Raw genomic sequence first — 17328 nt, forward strand, 5'->3', positions numbered from 1 at the left:
AAATTTAAAACCACTGCAAATTTCTTCTTGTTGCTTATCAACTTTCTTGAAATGTCAATATTTAAATGTCAACACTTAAACAATAACTACCATGCTAAAGACACCATAAGAGAGAGATTCAGCATCCATGCATGTAAATGTGCACACACACATGCTTTTGTGTGTTTGTGTGTGTGTGTGTGTGTGTGTGTACCAAGTTGCTTAAATCCCTTTTTAAAAAACTCATTTTTCTCATTTTAACTGAAAGGTCTCTTTAAGGTGATTACTATGCCTGCCAGTTTTTGAGCTATTCATTGAACTATAGGAATCTGATGCTCATGGCAAAGATGGAGTTATTTACCATGAAGAGAGTATATACATATTCCCTTCACATGATGTTTTTATCATTTATTACTCATCTGGTAAGCAGTAAATCATCATTCACTTATTAGTTTCCCTCATGTTATATGTAATCTCCTTAGCTCCCACAAAAACAAAAGAAATTTTACGAAATGTTTTTTCCACTACATTGTATTTTATGGGTTGCATTTGTAACTCACAAGAACAATATACACAAGTTCAGAAAGATCATTATTTTGGATTAAGATAACAGAAGAAGGCTACACAGAGTCAGGTTATATTTTGAGGTAGAAATAGGAAAAGGAAGAAAGAGGCAGAACAAGGCATAATGTGAAGTACTTGCAATTAGATCCAGGAAACTTTGTGTAACATTTTAAAAACAATGAGAAAGTATTTTAGATGGACAGAGTTCATTCACATTCTGATGTGCATCCCTGGAAAAAGGATGAACAATGGCCAAAGTTGATTATTTTAGAGGCATTAGTGGTTTACAGAATGGAATGGAGACCAATAAGAGCGAAGTGTGGAGACCAGGTAAAGAGGAGAAATAGTTTGATAATGTGTAATCCATGTTGGTGGCAACAGGAAAATTAAGAAATGCCACTGATAAACTGAAGAAACAGTATGTTATGCATGGTAAGCCATAGATTATGAGAGTCACTTCTCAGAATAGAGAAGGCTAGCTATAGTTGCATGCCTGCTTTCAGCTAGGAAGAGTGAAAATGCTGATGGCATGGCTCATGATAGATAATTAAAACTAAGTTTAGGCCTCAAGCAAATTTTAACAGGCTCTACTGTCAAGGTGACTAAGAATTGAAGCTGGGGAATGAGAATGAGCTTTTAGAATACACTTACAAGCAAGAAGGCTCAGCTCCAAGGACTCAAGTGGGCAACAGAAAGAGACACTGGAAAGGCATGGATTATTGGAGAAATGGGGTGGAAGTGGGGGAAGTAGTAAGTATCACAGCAGCAGGGAAAGGAGAATGGCGAAGAAGAGATTCCTTGAAGAAATCCAAAGGAATACACAAGAAGACTCAACTATCAGCAGGCTATCAGTGAGACTGCATGGAAGTTTCATATGGTAAAAACAGATGGAAATTAGAATGGCAGAAAAAATCAGGTAAGAAGTGAGTGAATAAAGCTAAGGAAACATATTTCAAAAATGAAACTATAAAAGGAAAGATCTGGGTAAACTATACAAATCACAGGGATGCCTAAAACTTTAAGATCTGGAAGTTTACTTTGAATATTGCAAAAAAAAAAGGAATTCTTGAGACTTTTTTTTTTTCAACAAAAATGACCAATTCACAGGAAACAATGCTTAGTAGAAATAAAAATTTCCTATTATCTAAATTTTCAGTAGGTTGGAGAAATAGTTTTTTAGTGCATTCTGTGATTCTGAATTTCAGTAATCTCTTCAATCATATGGAAATAATTAGAGAAACTTAATTTCTGGGGCTGGAGATGTGGCTCAAGCTGTAGCGCTCTCGCCTGGTATGCGCGGGGCGCTGGGTTCCATCCTCAGCACCACATAAAAATAAAATAAAGTTGTTGTATCCACTGAAAACTAAAAAATAAATATTAAAAAAAAGAAACTTAATTTCTATGATGGATGCAGTTCATACCCTTCAAATTGAAGACACACTTTGAACAAATCCTTTGAAATTCTCTATTTCACCCTCATTAGACATGAAGAACCCATACTTTCTAAGCTTCCAATGACACTAAACAAACTGTCCAACTTACCACAACAGTAGACTTGGCATCAAACAGTACTCTTTTCAATCTCTGCAAAATGCTATCACCTCCTTGGGCCTTCAATTTAATAAGAAAACAGAAATTAAAATGTTATCGGAGGCCAAAAGGTTGACTATAAAATGTTTCATAAAACACCTGAAAAAGCCATTTTAACACATTTGCTGTTTTTTTTTGTCTTCTTGTGTTAACACAACCTGATTCTCTTCTGAAGAATTTCATTCTCTCCTATTCATAATCCATGCAGCTTAGTTGAACCTGACCTACTCCCTAAATCCAGGCATGCCCAATTTTTGAGTTTAGATCTGGGACTGCTGAACTAGAACTACTATAGGATACCTTTGTTATCATTTGGGGAAAGTCTCCCTGAGGATAAAGCTCAAAAGGAAGTGCTGAAAGGCAAAGAGAAAAAACTTCCTGATGAAAATCAATCCAATCCCTGGTCTCAGCCATCCAAGAACTCTGGCCCACTCTGAATCACCAACCTATGAGGACCAGTGTAATCTCTGTATTATTAAACAGTTCAAGCCATCCGCTCACTTACAATGGAAGGGTTCTCATTCATACAGACAAGTTTCATTTGAACCAAAATACTATTTCTGCAAACATAAAATTCCCACTATGTGATTAAGAGGGTTTTACAAACTTCTCGACTTTGATGCAAGGTAGATATGCATATTATGTTTCAAATAAGGTTTGTGTAAAGCTGAAAATGAGTATCTACAGAAAATAATAATAATTAAACTTCATGAAAGCAATAAAGTCTCTTATTTTCTTTGAGTCTATTAAGATGTGTGCTAGTTACAACCTGTGACCTGGAAGGAAAAACATGATCCTTTAATGCTAAGGGTGGCAACCCACTTAAGATTTATAGAAAAACAAAAAAACAATACATTACTAAGGCAACTTATTCACTTATTTCTGAGATATATTTTATAAGATTATATCTGAAATTCTCCACAGGGGTTTGATTCTTAATGAATATCCTTACCTCTTAAGAAACTGTAGTCTTCTTCACAAATTTTCCTAGAAAACTCATCCTCATAACTTAATTCAATGGTCCTTTTGGAACTAAGCAGTATTTAGAGTCAGGGATTACCTCACACAATATAGGACCTCTGAGCATTCAGAGCCAACTCTAAAAGCCAGTATCACCTCCCCCATCACTGTGGCACCCCAAATGTCTCCAAATTACCCTCCAATGGGGCATTCCCACCTGTTAGCTACTTCCATAGAAGATCTTCTATGTCTGAGAGAATGTGACAATGCCTATGAAAGGAGAGACCATCACATGGAAGAATGTTCCCTCTCACCCCTCAGCAAGGGCCTGCTATTCCTTTCAGAATCAGAAGTATGAAAACAACTTGCTTCTCTTCTACTTCCTATCATTCCTCTGAAAGAGAACTGAAACACTTACTTCTACTGAGCCATCCAAAATGTTATTAATGAACTCGATCAAGTCTTTGGCATCTGAAATCTGTCTATCTAGCACAAAGTATTGTTGGTTTGATGTGTTCAGTACAACTACAGTTGGGACTTTCAATTCACTGAAAACATAAAAAGAAATCAAATAAACATTAAACATATTGATAACAAATATTCTGGAATTTTTATATCTCAATAATTACAGAAAAAGGAAGCTGTATCAATAGCTTCACCTATAATTTCAAATTGTGTATCAATTTGAAATTAAATTATATTATATGAAATAATATATAATTTATTATATAAGTTAAATTATATGAAAAACATTCTAATGTATAATATAACAGAGAGCTGAGTAATCATGATTAAATGTAAAGATAAACATTATGATATATGATATGTCAATTGCTGGGACAGATTCCTCCTTGTCATAAGTCCACTTCAAATACTATCATTGTTAATCATACACAACCCACCTTAGCTACACAGCATTCAGAAAATCAGGCTAAGAGTGTGGCCTCTAGAGGCCCACTTCGAATGTTCAAATTTGGAGCTTTCCCTGAAAGTTACAGTATGTCAAGCAAGTAACTAAGCTTCACACACACAACATTATTCATATGGAACGAAGCGGGCAATGCTACAAAAATTATACGAGATAACTCAAGCCTAGCATTCTGCATGTACCTTATCATACGTAGTCAAGAAAACACTATTGCAAATTCTCTGTTCTCCCTTTGTCACACTGTGTAGGAACTTTACCCAACAACATCAGAACACATGTATTTTTCAAGTGTACTTGGAACCCTCAACAAGGCAAATTGTATCCTGGGACATGAAAATATAATTCTATTGCAGAGTGTCCCCTTCATAAACTTCTCTTAGGTTGATGAGGTCAACCATACACTTCCTAAAACCAACAGGTATCCTATAACAATGGGAGAGCATAAAAAAAACCTGTTTTTCCACTTTGAGTATTAAAAAATTTAGGGTCAGCTATTTCAAATACTCTACAGAGAAACTGTGCTTTTTCATTCTCTTGATTTCATTGTATTCTATATCTGGTCCACAACATAGTTCGGCAAACTACTCTCAAATCCTTATTAGAATGAGAGAGTTAATATCAAATAGTTACAAAAACATACTAGGTTAAATAATTATAAAATCACATTTTCCCCTACATAGTTATTTTAATCTATTAAAATAAATTCTTGTATAATTGCAGTTAGTTCTTGAATGTTCAAAATTTTATATTTAATAGTTATAAATACCTATTAAAAATGAACTTGTTAAAGTATGTAAATCAGAGTTTCTGAATAATGTCATTTCAGAATAGTATGAATTATAACACTGAGCTGGGAGACAAATATTTTTAGTATACAGCAATACTAAAACACAGTAAGTTTCATATACAGAATTTAGAAACTAAAGTAAAATAATGAAAGACTGCTTTCATCAGAATATACCAACAGCTTTTTTTTTAACTGTTAAACCTATCTCTCAAAAACAAATTTAAAGATGTGATAGCAAAATCACCCAGCACTTTACTCACTCCATCAGCAAGGTATTGATGTAGTCATTTCCATCCATGTGGCCAAACTGAAAATCCCTAACAAACAACAACAAAAACCAAGAGCATAATATTTAAAAAAATAAAAAAAGCCAACCAATACAACAAATAGCGTCAGGGCTTGATAAGTATATAAGCTGTAAATATCTACTGAATGAATCACATAATATACATACATAGGAAATCTGATTTCTACTGGATTTTGAGACAAATATATGAATAGCACTAACAAATTCTAAGACATCTCCATTTATAAATGGTTAGATGCGTGGAAATAAAATCCTGTCTAGCAGAAATATGTTTTAAGATAAAATACCTATTTACTCTAAAACTGGACCATTCGGAAGATACAACCTACTGTGTATTTTGTAGGCTTACTAACCTTTCACTAGATTTGGAATAAGATAACAAAAATCAAATAATATAAAATGACACATTGTCTTTTTACATTTTTTTTAGTTGTAGATGGACACAATACCTTTATTTTTATTTATTTTTATTTTTGAACCCAGTGCCTCACACATGCTAGGCATACGCTCTACCACTGAGCCACAACTCCAGACCCTCACAGTCTTTTTTGACAGCAACATACAGAATGATTTGGCAAATAGCAAAAGTATTTCTGATGACATTTTTATATTGTTATTCTTTGAGTTCTTGTTACAATTATCTTTATAGTTTTGTTCTAACTTTTGACAGCTCACGTAACATAACCTCAAATTTATGAATATCTGAGCATCTATTTCCTTCCATAAAACCTGTCTCAATACTATAAGAAAGCAGGTATGATACAAATTATAAATAAGGCTGCATTCTTTTCCTAACTTGTAAGACACACTATCAGTCAATTTCAAGATCCAGAAAACTCTGAAATGCTACAAGCTACCATACTTCAGTTCCCTGATTTACCTTGGGAAGTCCAGAATACAGACTGAGCACCCTTACCTGAAATGTTCACAACCAGTCATGCTTCAGATTTTTTTTATCATTTTGAAAAATTTACATATACATAATGAAATATATGGGAGGCAGAACCCAAATCCAGACATGAAATTCATTTGTTTCATACATACCTCAATCAGCTTGAAGGGAATGCGACACAATATGTTAAGTGCACCTGCATTTTGACTGTTACCCATCAAATGAAGTCAAATGTGAGATTTTCCATTGGAAGTGACATGTCAGAGCTGAGAAAGTCTTATATTTTAGAGCATTTCAATATTCAGACTAGGGATGCTCAAACTATACTACCACTTTTGCTTTACTATATTACAAAATAAAACTAAACAAAAATAAGTAAATCTTCCAGAATGTAAGCACATACCTACTGAAGTGGCCTTTGTATTCTCTTGCAACTTCCTGAATAATTGACTTTAATCTGTAGAACAAATACATAAATATTTCAATTCATCACTTGAAACATATAAGTATCAAATATCTTCCACCTTGTTTAAGGGCAGTAGCAAAAGTAAAATACTACTGTATCAAGTTGACTTAAAGCCACATGTAGTCTGAATTAGATGACATTAGAAGCTTAAAACTATTTCAAGGCAACTATACCTGGTATGTTCAATTGATGCATTTTTCTCATCAATAACTGCAATAGCCACAAGCTTTCCTGAAATTAAGAATGACATATCTAAGTTCAATAACTCTTATTAAACAACTTTTAAACTATCATTTTCATTGAGAATAAGGAATTATAGCAAAAAATGTTTTTAAAATTTAATTACAATTATCGTACATGTTAAACTTCCTTAAACTAGCACATTATAGTATAACATGCATTTGAATCAGAGAGAATCAGTGAATTAGTCAACTTCAAGTGATAATTTCTCTCCAAGCACTCACTCACAAAATGTTAATAGTAAATCTATTAACAATTTATATACCCAAATTGTGTTTTCACACTACCTACAAAATGATTAAGATCATTTTTTATTAAAAGCTGAAACCATAAGAAGTGAATTGGTAAAAAGTTTACTAAGAATTGTTATAGTTGTTAGTAAAAAGAAAATGAATGTAACAGTAAGATGGTTTTTATGTAGCCTATTTGCCAGTAATAATAAACAGAATTAAATGTCTCATGTTAATCTTAAATAGAACATGAATCAAATGTATGTGATTAAGCTCTAGGAGGATTAGCATGATATAATCATCAGTGCTGGACATTATGTTCTTGGCACTATTCAAGCCCTGGGAGAGCAATGGTAAGGTTCAGTTGAGTATTAGCTACGTAACAACTTCAGCAAGCTTCAGTCTACTCCAAGAAATTAGTATCTATTTTATAGAGTCATTGAGAGGAAAATGAGATTATATACACAAAAATACTGGGATACTATGTGGCTCCTAGCAGGTATACAAAGCAAGATTAAGTTAATAGTCTTTCAACATCCTCCTCACATTACACATGGCTTCTATTGCCCCCAATGTTGCTTACACACATCTCTAAAGTCCACACAATCTTGAATACTTTTAACACTCTGCTGAAAACATTAGTTCACAGTGATTATTTCCATTCTTAAAATATTTCACTTACTACTCAGTGTTTGCTTTTTTACCATGTGCTTCTTAGTTTTTACATGCCTCATTAGTTTCCTTTATTCACAATGTCTACAACATGTACGAAAAAGATTCAAGAAACACAGGAACAGTTTTTCATGTTAATTTACCAATTACTGAGTGCCAAATAATGTGCCAGACACTAGGCTATTTACAGAAGGCTTAATCTTAACATTGTGAATTAAAACAAAAATGGCAAGAGAAGCCATGATTTCTCATTTGCTGTATATTTATAAAACGATTCTGCTTAAAACTTATGATATAAGTTTTGCAGTTTGCATCTATAAAACTATGTAATTAACTTCTTGTAACTTCCATTTTTATGTTCATATTTGCTTTGTCTGTCATTTTTAATCATGTAACTTTAAGAAATTGCCAGTTTGATTCATTCCCCCACCCACCATAAGTACAAGTAGACCTTATAATAAGGTTCTGATAAGTTTTACTTCAACTCCTATACAAAACCTGTGGATAGCCTCTTGGTAGATAACTTTTTCAAATCCCTTCCTATCCAGGCCTTTTGATTTCCTGTCATCAGTTTGATTAGTAAGCCCTGTATTTAGCTAATCTTTGACCTGCCCCCCACAAGTATATTTGGTAATAAGTTTCTATTCTCAAAAGCAGTACTAACATTCAAGTTTACTTCATGAAATGGAGATAATGATCCATCTCTTTTAGAAATCGATTTTAGTCAATTAAGGAATCCCAAAGAGTAATGAAGAGCTGTACATATGTTTGTTACCTGTGTCTCCGAGTTCATACAAGAGGAAGCCATCCATAGTAAGGTAAGTCTGAAACCTCTCCCTGTTGATCCATCCTGACAGGTCACCATCCTCATATTCTTAAAAACAAAACAAAATGACTAAATTGTAGTACCAGTATGTTTAACAAAGTTGCAATGTTTTAATCTGACAATACATATAAAATATCTGACAAAGAATATAATCTTAAATCCATAAATAGTACTTTTAGAAATTTATGGTAAGCAAGCAATCAGATATACAAAAAGATTAAAGCACAAAGCAACTTATAACATCACTAAAACAACAAAAAATAATTTGAAGTAAGAAAAACAATTGAAATGCCCTAAATCAAAATAAGTGCATATTGGTACATGCTGGGAAGGATGATTTATAAATTTTAAAAATTTAATAAATTTTAATATAAATGAATGAGTATTATAACTAACTTTGCAAAGTTAAACAAGATAGTAACAAAGGACAAAATAAAAGCATAGGGACTGGGAATGTGGCTCAAGAGGTAGGGCGCTCGCCTGGTATGCGCAAGGCGCTGGGTTCGATCTTCAGTACCACATAAAAATACATAAAAATAAAGGATGTTGTATCCACCGAAAACAAAAAAATATTAAAAAATTCTCTCTCTCAATAAATAAATAAATAAATAAAAGCATGTACTCCTAAATGGTTATCCTTCACTTGTATGATGGATGGCATTTTTATTATAATTTTTTTGCTCATCTCTATTTTATGAATTTTTCTTAGTTTAGAAATCTTTTTTGTATGTACAACTTAAACACACACATAAAACCAGAGCATATCAGCTTTTTTCCAACATCAAATACTTCCTGTGGAAAGCAGATAGAGAAGATAATATTCAAAAGAAATATTATATCCTGATTAAAAATATAATTCAAGTAATTCTGAAGTAATTACAATTGTATGAAAAAAAAAGCCAATTGTAAACATCTTTTAAAGCCTATCAATAATTCTGGCTGAAAACTGTATTATACTGACTTCTTGAAAGGTATGCTTTATGTCACTTGCATTGCTAAACAAACGTTTTCAAGTTATCAAAATATAAGTAGTATAATGCAAATCTGAAAGTATTTATGCATTTGGACTTATAAATCAGAAAAGTAAACCTAAAACTAGAAGTTGCTTTCTGGGACACAATCTTCACTCTATGTCAAAAGCAAATTTTGTACAGATTTCTCAAAGTGATAAACTGGAAACTCATTAGAAAATAAACCATCCTCCTAAACCCTTAACCCAATGCTTCTAAACATATTATCAATAATTATTAAAATAAATATTTAAAGGATAACCCCTAGTCTATCTGAAGGCTCCAAGCAGGCTCTAAATACCATCTACTCCATGTTAGAAAAGCTTGGCCTTTATAAATGTAGAAACCTCACATTAATCCTGTCTCAAGCACAGAAGTCTCCACAGCTGAAAACACAGAGAAATGAGAATAGGGTACTTTCTTATGCAGACTCAAAGAATAATCTAAATCTAAATTGATGTCTTCCCCCCCAAAAAAACAAAGAAACAAAGTTGCTTTCTACGTTGTTAAGAAACTCATATAAGATGGGAGTAAGAAATTTGTATGATCAACATTGATCCCAATGACTACACATTTTAACTTGGGGGGAAAAATGTCTTCATGCTTTAATCAATTTGTAAATTACTAAGAATATTAATCTTAAATGATTATTTTAATAAATAATATACAGAAAATGCTTATACAAAGAGAACTATAATCAAAGAGTAGACAGAATAGATAAAAACTATCTCCCTCTCTTTTCATATATGCAAGTTCCTCTTAAGTTCCTTTTTAAGCTTGATGTCTAACATAGATATTTAATAAACATTCTAATGAATGACTGAACACTCCACATAAAAAACTAATTGTACATGTCTCTACCATCTAACATTATCAGTTACCTGCCCTAATTTTAGGACATTAATCAATCTACCATATTAACTTCCTCATAGATTACTTTGAGGATAAAAGGACAACCTCAGGTTAAGTAGAGAGATAGCATGCCCTCTATACACTTCTACTACAAGAAACTAAATTCAGTTCTTGTAATTAAAGATAATTAACATTAGAAATGCTCAACTTTCATATGACTATCAAAAGAAAATGTTCCTTTTAATTAAAAACATTCTTTCACTGGATACTCTTCTGTTACATTTGAATTAAGAAATTCAAAGTCTATTGTTCTCAATTAGTTCTGGTTTCCTTTCTGTTCCATAGTACAATTAATTCAACATGAAAAACAACCACACTCTACAATGTTCTGGTAGTGAACAGAATGCTCCATATTTGTGCTCTCCAACACAGTAGCCACAAGTCACTGGCTAGTGAGAATGAGAAACTCAGTTTTTTGTTAAACTTTAACTGAGACGGCTGCTAAGACTGCATTTACTTTCATCTTGGAGCAGTTATGTAGGGTCCAACAGATGTCTTGTTCTTCCCCTTCCCCTGAAATTTAAATTATCTCCTGGGGTCCCAGGTAGTCAGGTGCACTACCTACAGTACTCAGCAGTCTGGGAACCATGGGGGTAGGGATTGATGGTATTAGGGAATTATAATCATCCAAGTTGTTCTAACAGCATGAGGCTATCTAAGACATATGGCTCACATTTTAAAAGACTGGTATATGAAGCACCAAAGTGATAAAATAACACTGGGATTTGCGTTAAAATATTTCAAGAAGGGGAAAAAAAAAACCAAAACAGCTGAAGTAAATGTGGTAAAAAACCTTGCTGACTGTACACAATGTAGCATCACATCACATGTGCGGTCATACATGTACCTTGAGTAATGATGTCCATCTCATTTCACCATCTTTCCTGTACCTATTCACCATTCACCCTCCCTAACCCCCCTCCAACCCCCCCTCCCCTTTGCCCAAAGTTCCTCCATTTCTCCCATGCCCTCGCCCCATTATGAATCAGCATCCAATTATCAGAGAAAAATCTGGCCTTTGGTATTTGGGATTGGCTTACTTCGCTTAGCATGATATTCTCCAACTCCATCCATTTACCTGCAAATGCCATAATTTTATTCTTTTTTAATGCTGAGTAATATTTCATCGTGTATATATACTAGTTTCTTAATCCATTCATCTACTGAAGGGCATCTAGGTTGGTTCCACAGTTTAGCTACTGTGAATTGAGCTATGAGCATTGACGTAGCTGTGTTACTATAGTATGCTGATTTTAAGTCCTTTGGGTATAGACCAAGAAGTGGGATAGCTGGGTCAAATGATGGTCATTCTGAGTATTCTAAGGAATCTCCATACAGCTTTCCAGATTGGTTCTACCAATTTGCAGCCCCACCAGCAATGTATGAGTGTGCCTTTTCCCCCACATTCTCACCAAAACTTACTGTTGTCTGTATTCTTGATAAATACAAGAGAAATGAAAAGCTGTGCTGCAATTGTGTACAATGAATCAAAATGCATTCTGCTGTCATATATACCTAATTAAAATAAATAAAATAATAAAAAAGAAAAAAGTGGCTAAAGTTAACTCTCTTTGCATCATGTTATGTCTTTAACTGTCATATATTAGAGATTCTGTTCCTGCTTTTGTATAGTGCTTCAAGTAAATGGGTTATGAATTTTATTATATATGTTAGGGGATTCAACTCAGTTTACCATTTTTTATGTTGCTATTTTAAATAATGTTGCAGCTACTATTTTTCAGGAGTTTATAAAATGTCTCTTGGGGTTTTTTGTTTGTTTGTTTGTTTGTAATATATAAAGAGGGTTAGGTTTTCCTTTAGTTACATTTTTTAGTTCTGTGCTTGGGGGTGAAAAAAAAACCTTGCTGATAAGTATGCAGGATTTCATCATATCATTCTCTTTATAATGTACATCTGACATCAAAATAATACTTTTTAAAACAGATCAAGTATTTGTTCAATGAATGGGTTTCTCTGATGAGGGAGAGATGCAGCTGGAAAGGAATTTATGAAGGCTTTACTACGGAAGATGTTTTATTATTTCATCTTTTTATATATCTGAAATATTAGGTATTGGCTAAGATTAATTCAGAACATTTTTGTAAAGTAATGTATAGAAATTGCATATGGTTTACTTCTCAAAATGTCGTATAATTTGACAAAAAATTACTATTTTTTAATTTTTTATTCTAAATTCAGAATAAAAGTATAAGAAATGGAAAAACTAAAGTTGAAGGGCAAAAACACATTAATCATTCAACTATTAAAAAATCTTATCAACGCCTCCTGTAATAGACAATATATAACATATAATTTTAAAATGTTCTGCATGGATTAAAACTTTGGAACTTACCATCATAAACAAAGTAATTCTCATCTTTGAAAACAAGCACAGCGGGCACCTCTTTTAGGGTCACATACTGCAAAACATCAGAAATGTAAATAACTTTTATCACTAAAAAATTTTAATTGATAGCTATGGTTTCAAGTATTGAAAGATACCAAGTGTGCATTGCACAAGCTTACACAAACCACCCCCCCCCAAGAGAAAGGTAAGTTATCAAAACATTTCAAAGTTAAAAAAGTAGCATCAATCCAAGATTCACCTAAAGATTGGGTCTGAATTTCCTTACACACACTGGCACACTGTCCAGTTGACAATGGTGAAAGCAATGGATTTATTCTTAAAACTGAGAACAGACCTAAAGGTACCATCATGAGAATCACAGCACTCAGCAGAACAGCAAGGGCACAGTGCCAATCAGCCCATCTGGGTTGCTCTTCCCAGCCACTCACCAGTTGTGTGATAATGAGCCAAACACTTTTTCTAGAGGAATCTGCCTCCTCCTCTGTGAGATAAGGACATTCAGACCACTTCCCCCCACAGGGCACTTATGAGTTCTATTAGATAATGAATGAGAGCATATTTAAACTATAAAGTGTTTTATAAGCAATTTACAACAGTCTCAATAATAATGAATTCATTCAGGAAGTAATTGCTTCTTATACCTACATGGTACTAATTTTAAAGGAGTAAAATTATAGTAGAGAATCAGAATGAGATCAGAAGATAAAGCCACTGAGAATTATTATGAGCATGGCAAAATGAAAGTAATTACAAATAAAGGAAAGGAGAAGATAAGATACAATGATTTGGTTACATTACCACTAAAAAAATGATATAGCACCAGAAAAAATAAATAAATTTAAAAAACACCTACTTACAGGCAGTGGTAAAGCTCTTAGGTGGGGCTCTATAATCCACATGCCCCATTTACCTGCTCTTGTCAACTGACCCACACAGATGTATGAAATAATTTTTCACCATTCAGCATGTCTCTCTTTCAAAGACATATGAGTGGTTTGTCCTAGAACACGACTAAAGTAGTCTGAAGACTTGTACCTATCCAGGATCACATACTTCAGTCTACTTTTCTCCCCTGTGCTCCTTTAAACTCACTATCTTATACTGCAGTCATCTGTCTACATGTCACTCTTCTCCATACACATTAAAGTATTCTGAAGTCAGAAACTATCTTAATTCACCCCTCTTATCCTCCTACAACACCAACTAGAATTTTCATAAATCCTAACTGTAAAGGTAATAAAACTCTGGCAAAACACTAATATTCAAAATATGGATGAACTATAAAAATCATGGACTTAGCCCTTTTTAGATTTCTCTCTACTGGAGTAAAACTCCTTATAATATTTTGCAATAACCATTATTTCCCCAAGCACTCTTTGCCAACTAGATACTCAGAACTAAGAGATGACAAAGACTGATATTTCCAAGAATAATTTAAAACTGCTTAAAGAAACTAGTTGTCAGAGCTAATAACAACATCAACCGTAATACATAATAACCAAGTGTGCCCATGTAGCAGATGCTATCTGTGCCTACTCAGAGCCCTGGTGTCTAAGAGAAAGTGCCAAGAAGACTCTATAGATAAGGATTCACCACAAACTCTCTAATATTAAAAAGAATGTTCCACTGGACTTAGGAGATAACAAACAATTAGAAGTTCTAGTTCAAGTTCATTTTAGGCTTTATATCACATATTGGCATTCCATACGTAAACGTAACCTTTTGAGACACTTGTTTGAGATCTGATGGCAAAGTTGGCCCTTTTTCCATTCCATCTTCCCCTGTCTGCCAAAAGTAAAAGTATAAACAAAGAATATGCTGCAAAATAACTTGAATTACACCTAACTACATAAACTAAAAGTGAGTTTAGATTGACCAAAACTTGCCTGCGGTACTCTAAGGAGTTGAAAATCAGATCAGAGTACATATTTATAGCATAAACACCTGCATATACATTGCAGGAAACATTAAATGTAGCTTCTAGGTAAGTCTGTAATCTTCTTACATCAAAATATTTAAACATTAAGACATTTTAAAAATATTTACAAGTATAATATGACTTACCTTTGTGAAAATAAAAATATTTCAACATTTTGATAACTTATACTAGTTAAAAAAAAGCTCCTTTGATATCCTTTATGTTTCCCTTGTTACTGTCAAATTTCTCAGGTACCCTGCAAAGCAAAAATTTTCATACTGTGGTCTCCATGTTCTTATCTGCCATTGATCTCTCAAATGACACCATATAATATCTATCCCCATTACTCCTCTCAAAAACAACCACATCCAGGTGGACACTGTGGTTACTTCCTCACCTTGATTACTTCCTAAGCAGGTGACACAATTACTTACTCCTTTGTTTTCCTACTTCAATTATTGCTTATTTCTACTCATTTTTCTTTGCTGTCATTGGGTTCTGGGACTACTTGTTTCTTTAAAATATTGCATCCCCTGTCTATGAAGTTTATTCATGCAGCCTTGTCTTATCTCTAGATCTCTATATCCAACTGTTATATTTAACACTTGAAATCAGATGCCTGACAAGTTATGCCAAATCAAATTAAAAAGAAAATTTCAAGTTCTTTATCACTATTCTACTTCCCAACCATTCTTCCCAACATTCCCCAAGCTCATAAATACCACCACCACTGACTGTGGTGTTCCAACCAAACACTCAGGGCTCACCTTAAGTCCACCCTTTTACCTCCACATCAAGCCCTGACAATTCTACCTCCTAAACACACCAATCCTTTCACTTCCCCCAGTTCTTTACTAACCCCCAAGCCCAAACTCTGGAGATTACTACAAAAGTTCAACTGACCTCCCTGGATTTTCTTTCCTATGTATCCAATTTACAATTCAGTCTGCATTTAGCACAGATGTCCTTAAAATGAGCATCAGAGGAGATTGGGCACGTTCAGGGTGGCCAAATGTTTTCTTTGATATAAGGAAGCTGATTCCTAGTGGGATAGGGAGGGGGAGCATGGGAGGAATAGACGAACTCTAGACAGAGCAGAGGGGTGGGAGGGGAAGGGAGGGGGCATGAGGTAATTAATGATGGTGGAATGTGATGGTCATTATTATCCAAAGTACAGATATGAGTACACAAACTGGTGTGAGTATACTATGTATACAACCAAAGATATGAAAAATTGATCTCTATATATGTAATAAGAGTGGTAATGCATTCTGCTGTTTTATATAAATATATATATTTTTTTAAAAAGAGAGTCTACATTTAAAAAAAATGAGTATCAAACCATGTTCTCCATCAACCTTAGCCTCATCACCAGTAAGTGCCCACTCCGATCTCCTCTTTCACATCACCACTGTCACTCTGGTCTATTGTTTGCTTCCTCAGATATGCTGGGAATGTTCTCATCTTGGTATTTGTATTATCTTTGCATGACTCTTTCACATCGTCTTAAGTCCTTTTTACCTATTTTTTCCTCATATAAACATTTCTTAATTAACCAATTTACAGCAACTATCTCACCCCCCTATGTCCCACTATCACACTGCTGCTTTTTTGTTTTACAGAATTTATGAGATCCTGTTTATAGATTTGTTTACTGAGAACTGCTATCTTAGGATCCAAACAGTAGACTTCATGTATAACACACAAGCATGTGCACAGACCCAAGTTAATCTACTACTTATGAACAACTACTTATGAACAACCTTAGAGTGTGAGATATCATTTGTTACCACCTTTGTTATTTAAAAAGGAAAAAAAAACCTATAATAATAATTCCTAAATTTCATTAATCTGGCGATATTTGTTTATTAATAATAAGCAGTCTGTCACCAGCAGTAAAGAGTAAACATGTTTACTCTATGCCTCACGATAAATAAATCAGATAAAATCAAGTAAAATTAAAAAATAAAACTGTCATTAAAATACAATTTTAAATGTTACCTCAGGAACCACCTCTTCTGAAGCAGAAAAGAAGTATGAATAAACAATCAATTCTGAAGCAGCTTCTATGTATTTCTCCTGTAACAATATAAAGAGGAAAAAAAGGCCTTTTTAGAATATCAAAAGATGAAAATTTATTATTCATTAAACAATCAGAGCTACCTTATGTAGTAAGTAGTAGTGTTGCAATTTGCTAGCACATTGAGTGAAAAGATAAAATACAAGCAAATGAAATGAATTGTTTCTAGGGCAAAAGATAATTGTAACCAAGTGTTTTTATCCTCCTCCAAATACATTTGATTGTTTATTTGATATTTAATTTTAAACTTGATTCAATATATTAATTTAAGTTAGATTAACAATGTATAATAATGACAGTGATGATTATAAGGAAGATATGTGTGAGCACACATACACATAAAATAACTTAAGACAATAAGGGCCTTTTGCCTTTAGAGAGTTGATATTCACACTGCAATTTGTAGTCTTAAAGATGTACAATGCTAAAAAGCAATGTGAATTTTAAATAACCAGGTCAGTAATGAAAGAAACACTAAGGCAGGTGGCATCCACCGATGTTTTTACCAACTTCTGTTGAGAGCAGCAAACACCACAGAAGGTATCCAAGAAAATGTTTTTATTACAAAAATACTTAAGATTGAACTGAAAGATTTCCTG

The 17328-nt window shown here is 33.5% G+C and overlaps 1 protein-coding gene across 5 annotated transcripts in view; it reads right to left on the reverse strand.

Moving 5' to 3' along the window:
* Positions 1-17328, reverse strand: part of LOC308658414 (protein disulfide-isomerase TMX3-like) — a 67261-nt gene that overhangs the window by 32636 nt on the left and 17297 nt on the right. For 3 of the 5 annotated variants that reach the window (XM_081311040.1, XM_081311038.1, XM_081311042.1), the window contains 8 exons: positions 16651-16728; positions 12717-12783; positions 8391-8489; positions 6647-6704; positions 6411-6464; positions 5069-5125; positions 3512-3641; positions 2086-2154 (listed from right to left, as the gene is read on the reverse strand). In XM_081311040.1, coding sequence (XP_081167166.1) covers positions 2086-2154; positions 3512-3641; positions 5069-5125; positions 6411-6464; positions 6647-6704; positions 8391-8489; positions 12717-12783; positions 16651-16728 — 612 coding nt within the window. Of the gene's footprint in view, positions 1-740; positions 1401-1664; positions 1907-2085; positions 2155-3511; positions 3642-5068; positions 5126-6410; positions 6465-6646; positions 6705-8390; positions 8490-12716; positions 12784-16650; positions 16729-17328 lie in introns of those variants that run through there. The other 2 variants (XM_081311041.1, XM_081311039.1) reach the window with 2 other exon arrangements.

The sequence above is a fragment of the Spermophilus citellus genome (assembly GCF_964194105.1).
Source record: "Spermophilus citellus genome assembly, chromosome: 10".
In the NCBI taxonomy this organism is placed as follows: domain Eukaryota; kingdom Metazoa; phylum Chordata; class Mammalia; order Rodentia; family Sciuridae; genus Spermophilus; species Spermophilus citellus.